General features: G+C 40.6%; 1 protein-coding gene across 1 annotated transcript in view; it reads left to right on the forward strand.

Annotated features, from left to right (window-relative positions):
- ANAPC4 (anaphase promoting complex subunit 4) overlaps nt 1-15,810 on the forward strand; it is a 54,442-nt gene that overhangs the window by 31,948 nt on the left and 6,684 nt on the right. Inside the window, exons 14-26 of the mRNA XM_019526423.1 lie at nt 2,236-2,336; nt 2,413-2,464; nt 3,682-3,737; nt 6,734-6,780; nt 8,116-8,172; nt 8,372-8,428; nt 9,052-9,145; nt 11,297-11,394; nt 11,904-11,965; nt 12,046-12,084; nt 12,179-12,280; nt 13,459-13,536; nt 15,330-15,497. Coding sequence (XP_019381968.1) covers nt 2,236-2,336; nt 2,413-2,464; nt 3,682-3,737; nt 6,734-6,780; nt 8,116-8,172; nt 8,372-8,428; nt 9,052-9,145; nt 11,297-11,394; nt 11,904-11,965; nt 12,046-12,084; nt 12,179-12,280; nt 13,459-13,536; nt 15,330-15,497 — 1,011 coding nt within the window. The remainder of the gene's footprint in view (nt 1-2,235; nt 2,337-2,412; nt 2,465-3,681; nt 3,738-6,733; nt 6,781-8,115; nt 8,173-8,371; nt 8,429-9,051; nt 9,146-11,296; nt 11,395-11,903; nt 11,966-12,045; nt 12,085-12,178; nt 12,281-13,458; nt 13,537-15,329; nt 15,498-15,810) is intronic.

Genomic DNA, 15,810 nt, shown 5'->3' on the forward strand with positions numbered 1-15,810 from the left:
CCCCCCACTGTCTTCTCTTTCCCAGACTAACTAAGTTCAGTTCCCTCAGCCTCTCATAAGTCATGTTCCGCAGCCCCCTAACCATTTTTGTTGCCCTCCGCTGAAGTCTTCCAATTGGTCCATATCCTTTCTGTAGTGGTGAGCCCGAAACTGGATGTAGTACTTTATATGTGGCCTCACCAGTGCTGAATAGAGGGGAATACTCACTTCCTTCAGTCTGGCAGTATTCCTGCTAATGCAGCCCAGTATGCTGTTAGCCTTCTTTGCAACAAGGTCATGCTTTTGGATCATAGCTTATTGTCCACTGCAACCTCCTAAGTCCTTTCCTGCAGAGCTCCTGCTTAGCCAGTCAGTCCCTAGTCTGTACCAGTGAATGGGATTGTTCTGTCCCAAGAGTAGGATTTTGTGCTTGTCCTACTTGAACTACATTCCTCACCAATTATTCTCTGGTTGTAAGCAGCAGGTCAAGAAGAGCACTGCCCCTAGTTGGCCTCCCCAACATTTGCACCAGGAAGTTGTCCCTAGCATTCAAAAAACTTCCTGGATTGCTTGGCAAGGTTCTTTGGGTAGACATGATATCTTTTATTAGACCAACTGAATAGTTGGAAAAAAGTTCTTTGCAAGTTTTCAGACACAAACATCCTTCTTCAGGATTGCTTGTGCACTACCTTATTGCCCTCCTAGCAGATGTCAGGGTGATTTTCAAGTCCCCCATGAGAAACAGGGCCTCTGACGGGAAAACTTTTGCTAGCTGTTCGAAGAAAACATCATCCACCTCATCCTCCTGGTCTGGTGGTCGATAGCATAGACCCACCACATCCACATCACACTTGTTGCTGTCCCCTCTGACCCCAACCTAGACACTTTGAACAGGCCTGTCTCAGTTTTATACTGAAGCTCTGAGCAATCATACAGCTCTTTTGCATAAAGAACAACTCATCCTCTTTTCTCCTGCCTGTCCTTCCTGAATAGTATATCCATCCATGACAGTGCTCCAGTCACGTGAGCTATCCTACCAAGTCTCATCGTAGTTCTGTGACTATGTGAAGACTTCCGATTCTTCCTGTTAGTTTCCCAGGTTCTTTGTATTTTGTATACAGACACCTGAGGTAACTAGCCAATTGTCCTACTTTCTCAGGAAGAATAAGAATGCGTCCCCTGTTGTCCCCTTGCTTGTGCTTCCTCCAGGTCACCTGATTTGGCACTTACCTCGGGGCTTTGGTGTCCATCCCCTGGTGAACCTAGTTTTAAAGCCCTCCTCACCAGTTTAGTGAGCCTGTTTACAAAGATGCTCTTTCTCCTCCATCATGTGGATCCTATCTCTTCTTAGCAATCCTTGGAACAACATCCAGTAATTGAAGAAGCCAAAGTCCTGCTGGCAACACTATCTGCGTGGCCAGGTATTGATATGCAGGATGCATCAACTCCTTCCCAGGCCCTTCCCCTTGCCTAGGAGGATCAAGGAGAACACCACATGAAACCCTCTCCCCCTCACTGCTGTACCCAGAGCCCTGTAGTAACTTGATCCGCTCAGTCACTTGGCAGTATCATTGTTGCCTGCCTGGCTGGGCAGCATGGAGTAGCTCATGATCAGATCATATTTGGGATCAGGGCTGAATTATACCCCATAGCCAGATTAGTATGGTTTGTGTTAGGGTTTTTGCCTTCCTCTGTAGTGGTGGGGGACACTGACAGCTAATCTCTCTCTGCTTTATCTGTGACAAGTCAGGGTGCTCATGTTTTTGCGCAGTGTGACAGGTTGATATGTGTAGTTTTTGGAATAGTGTAAGCAGGCACTTACATGGGATGGTTTGGATAGAGATAATCCTGCTTTGAGCAGGGAGTTGGACTAGATGACCTACTGAGGTCCCTTCCAGCATTATGTTTCTATGATCATTTGCAAATTAAACTCATTTCACTGGTGTTCCAAAGTAAAACTTACTTTCTGGAAGACTGTGAAGGAAGAAAAACTTGGTTTATATGATTGTCTAATGAGAAAAAATTAATGTATGCTGTAATTAAGGTTAATGCCAGAGGTTATATTCAAAATATGGATAACATGTAGAGTTCAAAAAAGTTTTTTTTTCTCTGTAAAATGGGAATAATAATAGAGTGCTTGAGGTACACAAATGAGAGAGGTGCCAGATAAGAGTTAGATACAGTTGATTTAAAAAAAAAAAATCTATGTGCAAAGAATAGACTGAAATTTTATGCTTTTCTCTCTCACATTAATAGTGGTTCAGAGGCCTTGTTATATCATTTAAGTGAACTGAAAGGAATGGCATTATGGAAACAAAAATATGAGTCGCTTGGATTAGATGCAGCGGGAATTGAAGGTATAATAATTAGCTCACTACTTGCCATACTGATGTTAGTGTTAAAAACTGAAAGTAACAGTTGTTCTCTTTATAGGTGCTATTACTGCTGTTGGTTCTTTCATCCTAAAAGCAAATGAGCTTCTTCAGTAAGTATTAAGCTGGAAAGTTGCAAGCCAGTTTGTTTTTTTAATCATAATGTATTGCACAATTGAATTGAATAAAGATTTTTTTCCTAAAAATGTAATTATTTATTAGAAAAATTTACTCCGGTAGCTGCTAAAGCACCCTTCTTATTCAGTATGTAACTTCAGTCAGGGTTGCGCAACTGGCAGCTTGTGGGCTCCATGAAGCCTGGGAGGAGTTAATGTGCAGCCTCTTGGCTCTTGTGCAGTTGTTGTTCCCCTCATTACTTAAGGTACAATAGTAGCCAGAGTCTCCAGGTTTCTCCTTCCCTCCTCTGGTTGCCACTTCCTGCTTTTGCCTCAGGAGGCAGAGTGGTACAGGAGTTGAAGGTGCAAAGGGTGAGTTTGGGGTTGCGTGCTGGGGGTTGGGATTGTGCTTGTGTAGTAAGTTTGGGAGAAGCCCATGTGGGTTCATGTTGTAGCAGGGGGAGGGATCGTGCTGTTATGCCAGTGTGATGTAGCAGTGGAAGCGGGTGCTCGCCTGGGCACATGGTACAGTTGTGAATACCTTGGGTGGCCTGGACAGCCATTGTACATAATCGCATACTGTTTTTTCTACAGGACCCCTTCCTCACTTACTGTACAGGATGGATGGTACTCAGTTAATACAATTTATTCAGCATTTTCTGAGGCCTAAGTCTTAGTATACACTAATCAGGCAATTAGTGAAAACTGGCTTATTTTCTTGTGATCTTTTGTATGGTGGTTATCAATGTATATTAAGGATGTTTCATATGTATTAATCATGTTTTTCATTGCCCTCCCTGTGTGTGGTATTGTGTGGTTTTATCACTATTTTGCAAAGGGGAACAAGCATAGAGGGATTAAAGTCAACTGTTTCCATTAAATGTAGATATTTCACTGGAGATGACTTTTAGGACTTGGTTTTTCAGACCCCTGGTACATGTTAAAATAATGGCACCATTGGGATCGGAGAAACTTTATGCCCCATCCTAATACATATCCAGCTATGCCTGACATGCATGGCTGCACACTTGTTGTTTGGGAAGAGCCATAAAGTACCCTGCTATCCCAGTCACACCACTGCATGGCTGCCCTGTGTCTGGTCCCAGCTAAGCAATGGTGCGAGTCCTGCTTACACTGAAGTTGAAACATCTACTCATTCTGCAGTTGCTTGTGCTCTTTGTTTAGAACTAATTTTTTATCTTTTTTTCATACAGAGTTATAGACAGTAGCATGAAAAATTTCAAAGCATTTTTCCGATGGCTTTATGTAGGTAAGCTTAATTATATGCTAAATGTTTTGCATCTGTTTTTAAATAACTTGGTTTGGTGTTGTCCTAGCATCTCAAAATATTTGCTCATGAGTTAGAAGTTTAGCATATTTTAATTACTCCATGTGATAAGTCTCTTGAAGTGGGCTCTTTAAAATTAAGACGCGTGTTGAAGATATAGCTCAGGGGCTAGATAGATCCAGCCCACCGAGCCCCATTTTCTGGCCCCTGGTGCTGCCTCTGGGTCTTGAATTGACCCAGACACCACATGCGGGGCCTACTCTGGCCAGTTTGAGCCCTGTGCTGCACACAGTGCCTACTCTAGCTGGTTTGGAATCTGTGCTGCATTCAGTCTCCCCCATGGGTGCTCCAGGGCAGGTTCCTCATGCAGTGCGTGTCCCAGGCTGGACAGAGTGGGTGTTGTATGGTATGTGTACTCCCAACCAGGCCTGCACAGGTGCTGTGTGTGATGAAGTCCTGGACCAGCCGGAGTGAGTGCCATGCACATTAACAGAGCAGTGATCCATGGGCCTAGTCTGGCTTGTGGGGCCAGTCATGTGCCATTCATCTGGCCCCTGAGGCTAAGTGAGATTGACACTCCTGAATGCAACAATGAAATGAACTGTGTTTACTTATTATCATGCTGGCAAAAGTAGGTTAACTAAATATATTTGTAATTATTGCAGTTATGATTTTCTATACTGCCACCACTGGAAACTCAGAAAAGGAGGTAGTCACTGTGTTTTTCCTTATATGTTTGTGGCAAGGGCTATCAACATACCTATGGCTATGATTTGCTTCCTGAGTGTCAGTTCTTAGCCCATCTACATGAAGGTCTCATCTTCTGTCTTTGTGCTAAATGCATGATACTGAACTTCAGTGATACTGCTATTAAAACACTTTCTTTTCCTTCCCAGCTTTACTTTGGCTGATTTTGCAAATGCTTTAGTCAAAGTTAAGTTAAGCACATGCTTAGTTTTACTACTTTTTAGTGGTCTCCTGCATGTGCACATAAATTTAAGCATATATACATATACTGAAGGCAATAAACAGCCTACTGTGCAATATTTTGCCATAGATATTTCATACTTGAACTATTTTTGGTCTCAAGTTATGTATAGATACAATTATTATTGCAAACTTTCCAAAAATTTGGAATATAATCTAACTATTTTTTATCCTGTCATTCCTACTTTTCTCCAATGATATCAAGTTCTCAGGGAGAAGGTTTTAATACATCGATAGTCTGGAACTGTGTGGTAGGCCTAGCCTTGTGGAGTGGAGGCCATATATCCCAGCAATTAACTAGCCTGCTCCCTTCCTTTCTCTAGCTTCTCCAATCTGATCCACCCACTGCCCTCTATCTCGCCTGCCATGCCTTGATGGAATCAATTAAGCAGGAAGCATCTGGAGCCTTTGAAGTGGCAGGGTTTCCCTTGTGTGGCTTAGCCTCCCATTGCACACTTGCCCAGGCCCTACCCTCTCAGCTGGGGCCTGATGTGCTCTAGCTGCTCCCTTCAGCCCTGGACCCACTCAATCCAGCCTCAGCTCTCTGGTAGCAGCAGCACAGCTGGGAATTAGGCTCCACAGTAGGACTCTGGCCCTCAGGTTCCCCAGCCTGAGAGGAGTTAAATCTCTCACTCTCTTCTTCTCTTGTTTCTTTCAAGTGCTTGCAGTTGCACATGCACTTTCTCTCTTGTTATATGACTCCTTGCCTTGCAAGCAATGTCCACCTCCTCTCAGTCACTCTTGGTCCTCTGGCTCTCCAATACAAAACGAAAAGGAAAAAATCCCAATGGAAAGTTCTTCCTCTGCTTCAGGGTAACAAACACAGTCTTTACTCCGGGCTTTGCTCCATGGACCTTCTACCTAACTCAGTGAGAAACACAAAAGGAAAACAGCAGCAAAACTCAGTCTGCCTTCTGGGGCTGCTTAGTGTCCATTTGCACTTTCTCTCCCTCTGGCAGGGAGCCTTCTGCCCTCTCTGCTCAAGGCTCCACTGCTGCTCCAACTGGAGGGTAGGCCTATTTATCCCCTGAGCTCTGCCTCTTCTGGCCAGCCCAGCCTACTAGCTATCCTGAATACAGGGTGGTTCCAGGCTCCAAATCCCTTCTCTTACAGGGCCTTTGCCAGTTCTGCTGGCTTTGTAGCCCTGTGCCAGTAACAGGGTGAGGGTTCCTTGTTACTGCCAACTAAACTTATAGCTAGGAAGTCCAAGATACAACATAAAGAAATAGGAGTTAAGAGTTTATTTTTGTGTATTTTTTGGTGCACTGGTCATGAAATCAATGTAATCATTTTACATTGTTTACTTTTTATAATTGTTTTCTTAATTATTTAGGAAAACAAGACATTTTACCAGTTTTACTATGCAAGCATCAGAAATGCAGATATTTAGCAAAATATAGCATTTAACAAAAAGAAATTAATTGCTACTTTCAGTTTACAGAAATGTAATGAAAGGTATCTGATTTCCCTGTATTACTGTGTCATTAGCTTTATAATGAATACATTATTTAAATGTTGCTTGGACAGATTTACTAAACTAAAATAAGTCTTACTCTCTAATTCCCAGTAACAACATTATTTCTATGCAGTGTTCTAATATTTTCATATTTTGGTCCACAAGAGCTAATGATATATGTTAAACCTCTGTTTTTAGACTAGTTGTATACTTTTTTACAAACCATCATTACATTTCATGACATCTTTGTATGAGAAATTTTTATTTCATTTTATAGAAGGGACAATAGAGATGTAAAGGGAAAGTGAGTCGTCCCCCCATTCCCCACAGTCAATTTTAAGTGAGAGGCAGAAATAAGACTAAAACAGAAATCTTTCCAAGTCCTGGGCTCCAGTCCATAGTGCCTCTGATGAGAGAAAATTCCACTCTATCATCTAGGTCTTGCTATTTTGCAATAGGCAAATGAAATATGGAAAAATATTTTTTTTTCTTTCCTTCTTTGTTGTTGTTGTTAAACTGTTAATTTTCCTTCCAGCTATGTTGAGGATGTCAGAAGACCATGTGCTTCCAGAGCTGAACAAGGTGGTAGCAGCATTTTTTATCAGCTATTTTTATAATATTTCTGTATCAGTTTAATTCTGCTGGTGGTCCATTCTACAATGCAAATAGGAACAAAAATAAGCCATGGGTGGGTTTTGGGTTTTTTAGTATTTAGATTTAATAATCATGTCCTTGCTGTCCTTTTGGAATAATTAGTGTATAAAGTACCTTCATTTTCACAGTAATATATATGTTCAGACTTATATTTAATGAATTAAAAAAATTCTCACTTCTCTTTCTGAAGTTTAGTAACTAAAGTCTGGTGACAGTATGGGTGGGGTGGTTATATAGACAGTCTTTCAGTGGCTTGGATGAATGTACTTTGTGTTCCACTCTCCAGTAATAACCTGCTTCCTTCCCTCCAGTGATGAGCTGATGTCATGCTTTTCAGTGGTCACTTTTAGCAGCTCCACAAGCACTGTCACAGTCGGTCCTGTCCATTCCTTTCTGAAGAGGTTTCTAGGCCCTGTGTCGCTAGTACACATTGTCCCCACAAAACTAGAAATAAAATTTTCACTCCAGTGTGTTTGCCTGGGCCAGGATTTCACACAAGGGGCTCCCATGGTTTAATAAGGCAGAAAGTAAGGCAGGGTGGCACCTTATAATACCTAATAGTTCAGAGAGTAATGAGCTTTCATAAGCAATCCTCATATCTGATTTAAATATGTATAAATAGATACAGATAAATAAAATAGGTGTAAATAATCCTTATATGCCAGATACAAACATATTTTTACCCAAGCAAGTCCCCTAGTGCAAAATGCTTTTAAAGGAAAGTATATTATTGTAAGGTATGTTCTCTTTTGGCTGAAGTAGAATATTTATTGCAACCCAGAAAATGGCAGTAAATGAAGTAAAGCTCCATGTGACAGGGAAATTGTATCAAAAGTATAACAAGGTTCCTACCCTGTCGTTTACTGCTGGCCCACATCTACAATGGCCAGTTCAATTCCCAGTGGACTGGTGTCCAGTCAAAACTTTATTGGCAGAAATTCACTTTAAAGTGCCTTTAAAATAATTCACCGTGATTCTGAAAATGGATGGAAAAAATATTCTTTTGGCTCCAGGCTTTTGAATATAACCATCTATTAATAGTTTGTCTGTCTGTGAAATTCCTTCTTTCATAAAAGATCACACAAGCTTTTACTAATGTGTAACTGTTTTTAGAATTCAGTTTTTCTTAAGTGAAATTGTTGCTTCTCTATATTCATAACCAGATGGCAAAATTACTACATTGCTCTCACGCTGAAGCACATTATATATGTTTTGAATTGAATTTATTTTGTAGTCTAATTTTTCCCATTTTATTTCTTCTAGATGACTCAGAAAGACATAACATTTGTTGCTGATTTTCTTACTGAACACTTCAATGAGGTAAGTTATATTAGTTTACTGAAAGTTTTTATACATGCAACCTAATTTTAGTTTTTCCTGCTGATAACTGAATTGGAAAGACTAGTTGCATTATTTATCATATTGAGAAATATGGATTTTTAAAATTTAATTTCATGGACTACAGTATTGTCAAGTCAGTACTTTTGCATTTTAAAATTCGGCTTTACATTTGTTTCAGGCACCAGAGCTCTATAATCGTAAAGGAAAATACTTCAATGTTGAGAGAGTTGGCCAGGTAAAATAGTGGATTATATACTGAGACAAGAAACACAAAGGATATGAGTAAACACAAGCTGGGATAGATGGACAAGAAAAGATGGGATCTACTCATAAGAGAATGTGGTTATTGAAACTATATGTGCTGTGCTTTAATTTTCCTTCATGCGCATCTATCTGCAAAGAGAAAAACTGATCTACCTCTTATAGGAAAGACTGGGTTTTTTTATTTTCCTCATCTCCATGGTACTTTAGAAAAGCTGGGGTTGGCGGGGGCAGGAATAATTTTATAACTAAAAATGGTCAAATATAATTGAAATCTGCTTGTACAGTGCCTTTAGATCATGAAGCCAGTAGTATTAGAATTTTAAATTGTAGATGCATAGAGCAGATTTACAATCATATTTGATTTGTTACACTTGTTTGGATAGCATGACGTTGAGAAACCAACAGTAACCCGATTAAGAATTTAGAAGAAATTTTATTATCTAGACATTGTACAAAGGGAGCATAAAATATGAATTATTTTTTATTAAAAAAATCAAAACTAATTAAGTGAAAATATTTTGACGTTTATCCAGGGAATAAATCCTAGTTATCTTGATAATAACTTCTTGGTATGAATTTATTCTCTGATTCCAGTACTTAAAAGATGAAGATGATGACCTAGTTTCACCACCTAACACAAAGGGAAACCAGTGGTTTAACTTTCTTAAAAATAGCACACATCTCAAAGGTATTGTGTTCTGTTCCTATGCTGTGAATCGGAGATATGTTTGCAAACTTGACAAAATTAAAATCACACTTGTATAAGCATGAGTACATGCAGTGTCAGTTTTTGAATCTCTGTCTGTGTAGGAAAAAATATAAAGGCTTATTTGTTTCCATACAAGAACAACTATATAAACTGTTCTACAGCATTGTCAAGAAACCTTTGATTGAGCTAAGCCATAGTGTGCTTCATGTTTTCTCTATGGATTAGAACATTTCTTTTCCTATACTTAAAAAGAATGAATATATAGGTCTGGAAGATGCCTCAAGATGCAGGGCAAATTATTCTGAGGTAGGATTTGTGTGCAACTAGACCAGGGGTGGACAGTTATTTCATTTGGAAGGTTATTATTTTGGAAGTGGTAGGCAGACCTGCTCCCTGCTTCCCAGTGGAGTCATAGCAGCTGCATGTGGTGGCAAGGAGTTGGGGCCATGCTGCCAGCTCCATTACATGAGGCTTCACCCCAGTGGCATGAGAGTCCTGGGAGCTGCAGGTGAGTGCTGTGTGATAAAGGTGGGCTTGCATGGCCCTGCTCCTTTCTGGCATGTGCAGCTCCTGGGACTGGCTGGAGCCATTTGCCACTGGGTGGCCATGCCTGCATGGGCCTTGAGCACCCCAAGGGCCCACCACCCATAGCAGGGCCTGTGCACCATGGGCAGGGTGTGTGGGGTGGTCTCCACTCCCTCCCTCCCCACACACCCTCTCTCATACCCCAAAAACCCCACACCCACATTCTGGCCACCTGAGCTCCATGCTTCTGCTGCCCTGCTGGGCACGGGTATTGGCCTCTGTACTTCTGCCCAGCTGTAGCTTCCTTACCTGCTTCCCCAAGCAAGTGCTGCAGCTGGGACACAAGGAGGAGATGCTGGAGGCCAGGGAAGCTGAATAGGTCCCCTGGTGGCTGCAGCAGTGGAAGCAGCAGCCCTGATGGAAACTGTGTGTACTGGCTGGGGCCCTCCCATGCATTAAGGTGGTAGTGAAGCATGCCGAGTATAATTCATTGGTGGGTACCTGCGGGCTCGATGAAATCACCCCTGAACTAGGCCATTCCTGACAAGTATTTGTTTGACTTATTTGTAATCCTTCACTAAAGAGGAGTTTACAAACTTTTTAGGTAGCACTTCTACATCTTTTTGTAAAGTACGAAACCCCAAATTGGATGTGGCACTCTAACTGAGGTCTCATCAGCACTGAGGGTAATTATCATATGCAAGGCACAGGAGATCATCTCACTAATTATCTCTGAATGATACGCTTATCTTCTTTGCAACAGTATTATATGCCTGGCTTATATTCTGTACACTATCAGCTATACCCCCAGGTCATTTTCTGCCTCGTGGTTGTTTAGTGAGATATTCCTAATTTTGTATTGGTGTCTTTGATTATTCCAGTGAACCGCTGATAACTGCTTCTTCAGTATAGTTTTTCAGTCAGTGTGGTACCTGCTTCATTGTAATTTCACCTAGGCCAAATTTACTTCATCCTCGTTATTATATACATTAGGCAGAGCTGCATTATGATGAACATCAGCTACTAACTATATTGGTGGTAAAAATTAGGGATTCTAATTTTCACATTATAAGCGAGACTGTCCCTCAGACCACTTTCTGATCATTCATGATTTACTAATATCTTTATGGCAACTATATCAATTATTTATGTGGCAAAGCAATAGCAGGGTCATTGTATATAGAATGCATTTATCCAAGGTTTTACTGGAAAAAATCTGTCTATATAAAACTCTTAAGTAGTAAGATGTATGTCAAAAATTAGGAATGAATGCATTTTAAATATATCTTCCTGCAGCATAAGGTAACTGAAAACAAGGAAATCCAAGCTGAAAATTATTCCAATGTATCCAGACAATAGATACTGTGAGAGACAAGAAACCTTTGTTGTTGTTGTTGTTTAGCAGTGTGCTTGATGACATTATACATCCTAATTTTTTGTTTGAATTAACTGACATGGAAGAGATCTGCAAAGAGAGTTCAAGTTCTGATTTCTGGATTCTGTTCCATATACCAGCACATTGTACTCTGACTGGAATGGAAACTCATATAATTGTAGCTTTGTGAAGAACATGTCTTTTACTAATATTAACTGATTTTTTTGCAGAAAGCCCATTGCTGTTTCCCTATTATCCCCAGAAATCGCTTCATTTCGTCAAAAGGCAAATGGAGGGGATCATTGATCAGTGTCTACAAAAACCAGCTGTAAGTCCTGATCTGAAAAGAGTATTAAGCGTCTTTTGAGGCCAGCCATAGTTGGTATTCTGATCATTTACACAAAAGTGAATTAAGCCCTTTGGACACTGTTAGCCTCATAGGCTGAGGTCCCTTTTTTAGTCACAAAACAGCCACAAATGGCAGTATTGCAGCTTTCCCCTCTCTAGTGTTTCAGTCTGCCCTGGTGCATTCAGAAAAGGTAGTTAAGTCTCTCTGCCTATTATGTTCTTTGCATCTCCTGAGCATCATAAATGATCAACAACCATTTTTAATTCAATTAATTTTGTTTCCTGAGGAACAATATATTACTTTGTACACTTAAATTTAAACCAGGAATGTCACGTGATAATGGCTTTTGTAATATAGACATCTCACTAGAGGTTGGGCTGGGTTTTTTCCTTTTTATAATAAGAGAAGAATATAATAAAAGAAACTATATGTGAGTAGCTGAGTAATTTTTTTCAGTATTTTTGTAATGTTTTGATTATATGCTCTAGGATGTGATTGGAAAGTCAGTACATCAAGTAATCTGCATTTCCCTCTACAAAGTGTCTCAAAGGTATATATTTTCACATTATAGCTAGGTTTTATTTGCACAAAACTTGTTATCTTCTAACTTGTTTTGGTTTTCCTTTTTAGTGAGGAATCCGTGCCTCAATTATTTAAATTACCTTTCCTGTAAGTATACTGCTGATTTTTTTTTTTTTCTTTTCCCTATTGTATTCTATTTGTAAAATATTGAATTTGATCTAAATATTATTTAACATTTTAGGTGGAATAACAAATCCTCCAGTACACATTACGTTCTCTTCACCATGGCAGAAAGTTCCATTTCGAAAATTTACATTTTGAGGAGGCATACAGATACTTCTAGGTAAGAAACTGACTGGACTGTGATACTGCAGCCAGGTCCATGTAGATCCAATTATGCTAAAAATAACTAATTGCCACAGTATTGAGTTTAGTTGCATAGAAACAAGGGACTAGAAGGAGTCCTGCATTTGCAGGCAACCATTTATTCAAAGCATCCACTCAACTGCTCTTATACATTGCAGCTGGAAAAAACCCAGTAAAAACCTAGGAGGAACAAAGGTGTTTCTCATGTCTAGTTCACTGGAATGGAAAGAGTTATGTAAAATAAGTTCAAATGATGCTAGGAAGCGGACCTTCCCCATGCTACAAAAGAAGGCAGAAACACATGAGTGATCTTTGCCAGTCTGACCTGACCTGCCAGAAAATTCCATCCTGATCCCAAATCTGGTAATCAATTTGATCCTGGCCACAAGAGCAAGATGAGAGGGTTCTTAGTACCATTAGGAGTTCTAGTTCACCAGCACTGCAGTCATGATAAAGAAATGGTTCCTTTGATAAGGAAATGGCTAAATATATGCTGCCCCTTCACATCAATAAGCAACAATGGTAACCATTGCATAGGTTTATCTTCCTTAGTAAGTATTCGTTTTGTGAACCCCAGGTAGCTTGTGATTATTGTTAAGGCTTTTCATGATTGTTATAGAACTCAGCACATTGAAAAAGGAACTCATTTATACTAATAAAATTATGCTTATTCATTCCTTAGAGTAAATGCCAAGATTCCAGCATAACTTTGTAATTTTGGTCCTTTTTTCTCATGTTGCCAAGATCAACCCCAACTCCATTAGAGCTGTTGGGTAAATGGTAAGGCTTTACTAATCCTGTTCAGCAGCTGATTTACGAAGAGAAAATACATAGTCTAACAGAGCTTGGTTCAGAGTATTTGAGGTTGGGGTGTAAGAGAGGAATTATTGTTTTGTAAGATCAGTTATGTTTTTGAGGTGAAGCCCTTTAGTATAAGTTTGTCTGAGGCTCTGTCCTTTGCTTCTTCCCCTTGCACACCGCACCCATTTCCTTTAATACTGGATGTACCTTATGCACTGATTCTCTGTCTAAATCTAAACAGGCTGCATAGTCTCTTCCAGCAGCCACTTTAAGTTTTTGAATTTCCAGTATGTTAGTATGAGTTTTTAGGAACTATTCACATAGATGAGGTTTTTTCCCCCCTCTTCCCTTTAGGTCTGTTAACAATGGGCTACTTGCTGTGGAGTTTGGAAACTTCTTGAACAACAGTATAAATGAAAGCTCAGAATCAAGGTTAGTATGTCTGGAAAGTAGCAGCTTTGTTAACTTGCACCCGGGTTCTTTTAAGTCTTGTTTATTCTACTTGTTAATAGCTCTTTTTTCATATTTATACTTTGCCTCTGATCCTGCAAGTTGCCTTTGGGATCCTCTCTTAGTTGCAATCCCATTAAGTCAGTGAAGATCTTTTTGCTGGGCTTCACCTACATGCAGTAACTTGCAAGAGTGAATGGAGTTATTTTGTACTTAAAGAAATTATTATAGTTATCAAGATAGAAACGTAATGAAACTGCTTTTGCCTAAGCATGGAACACTTAAACAATAAGCCAAAATGAGATCTTATCGTCTACTAATGCACTGCAGAATTTTGTAGTGATGCTGGTGACAATGATACTGTATTTACTTAATTCCAAGACCAAGTTATTTCCCCATTCAACATAAGGAAAACCAGCCCTCATATTTGAATCAGGTATCAGATGGCTCCAACCGGGGAGCTGCCTGTTCATGGGGCAGTGTCAGTGGCACTCAGGTTCTTCCTTCCAGTGTCTGCTCCCCTTCTGGCTCCTCTCCCAACTCACTTACTGGCAGAGAACAGATATTGGAAGCAGGAATCTGCGTGTTACTGTTTCAGTCCCCAGGTCAGCTGGGCTCCCTGTACAACCAGTTCTCCCAGCTCCCAGCTACAGTAGTCCAACTCCCAGCTGATTTGGCCATGGGGGGAGCCCCAGAGCCACTTCTGCTCCCTGAAGCTGGGCTCCCTGCACAGTTGCTCCATGCAGTGCAGGGCAGGAGTGGCCTTGTGGCTCCCTCCATGCCTTCTTCAGCAGAGGACTGCAGCATTGTCGCACATGTTCCTCCTTCCAGTCCCTGCTCCCCTCAGCAGGGGGGACACACAGAGTCAGGAAGGGAGCTGGGCCAGGAGCAGGAGCTGGAAGTAATAATGTGTGTGTGTTGACCCTGTTGTCCCCAGCTGAGCTGGGCTCCCTATACAGGTGCTTCATGCAGTGCAGGGCATGAGGAGCTCAGGGGCTTTCCCTGTGTCTAGATAAGCCAGGGACAACAGTGGAAGTGTGGTGGGGCAAGTGGGGAAGCAGGTAGGGGGGAGGAGAGAGGGAAGGGGAAGGATGCTTGCCCGCCATGTTGCCTGCCTCTCCACTGCAGCAGAAATGTGGGTAAAGGGCAGGGACGGGACATGTTTCAGACAACCCTCCAAAAATTAGATTCTAGGCATGGAAAATTATAACTAGTTTATACTTTTCTAAGTCTAGAATCTATTGAGGGATTATTTTAAATTCAAAGTCTTCTCGGATTCAGGAAAATACAGTAATTTATTCAGCACAGAAACTTTGATGGAGGGCTCCAACCCAGGACCATCCTTTTTTTCCCTCAGAAAAGCTATGTCAGGTCAACTTACCCTTCTAGCAAAGAAGGGATAATAATGGTGGCTGTCAGAGCCCACCAACCAATGTCTCTTTTAGCAACTTCAAGCGTTTCCTGCCCTTTTGGAGGAAGGGACAAGCTTTGTACCTGCCTATTACATTGCTGACTAAACAATAGGCTAGCCAACTCTAAATCTTTGTATATTAAAGTATATTAAAGAGTATTAAATGTAATGAACATTCTGCAACAGGAGTCAGCAAACTTTTGAGAGTTAAATTAGGGCAGCTTACTCTAAAGGCAGGATGTTACTTTCAATCCAGCTGCCACCTCTCCTGCTGCCACCAACTGTAAATACGGTAAAAAGCTATTTATACTTTTTGTAAGGCATGATGGAATACAATTAAACACAACATCAGTTTTTTTTATAGGTTCTACAGTTGTTTAGATGCCCATTTTTATGATGATGAAACTGTAACTGTAGTTCTAAAGGAAAATGCTGAACAAGAGGGGAAGGAGAGAATCTTGGCTCAGTTGCCTTTATCTTCAGTGTACATTGAGAACCAAGAAAGGAAATTCAGCTGGGATCTAAGCAAAAGGTATTGCATTGCTTTTATTAATTCCATGAAAATGCAGAACTGAAAGTAGAATTAACTAAAATTTCAGCCATAATTATCTGAATATAAAAATAAAATACAATTGCTTAAATATTGTCTAAAATATAAAAGGGTTATATTTGCATGTTTACAGTATGCGCATTTTAAAGACAAAACTTTCTTTTGGGAGGGAAGCAGGTTACATAGTTTCATAGTTGTAGGGTCGGAAGGGGCCTGAGCAGATCATTAAGTCCGACCCCCTGCCATGGCAGGAAAGAGTCCTGGGGTCAAATGCCCCCAGCAAGGTGATTGTCAA

The sequence above is a fragment of the Gavialis gangeticus genome, unplaced genomic scaffold (genome assembly GCF_001723915.1).
Source record: "Gavialis gangeticus isolate Ggan-Ray unplaced genomic scaffold, GavGan_comp1, whole genome shotgun sequence".
Classification (NCBI taxonomy): Eukaryota; Metazoa; Chordata; order Crocodylia; family Gavialidae; genus Gavialis; species Gavialis gangeticus.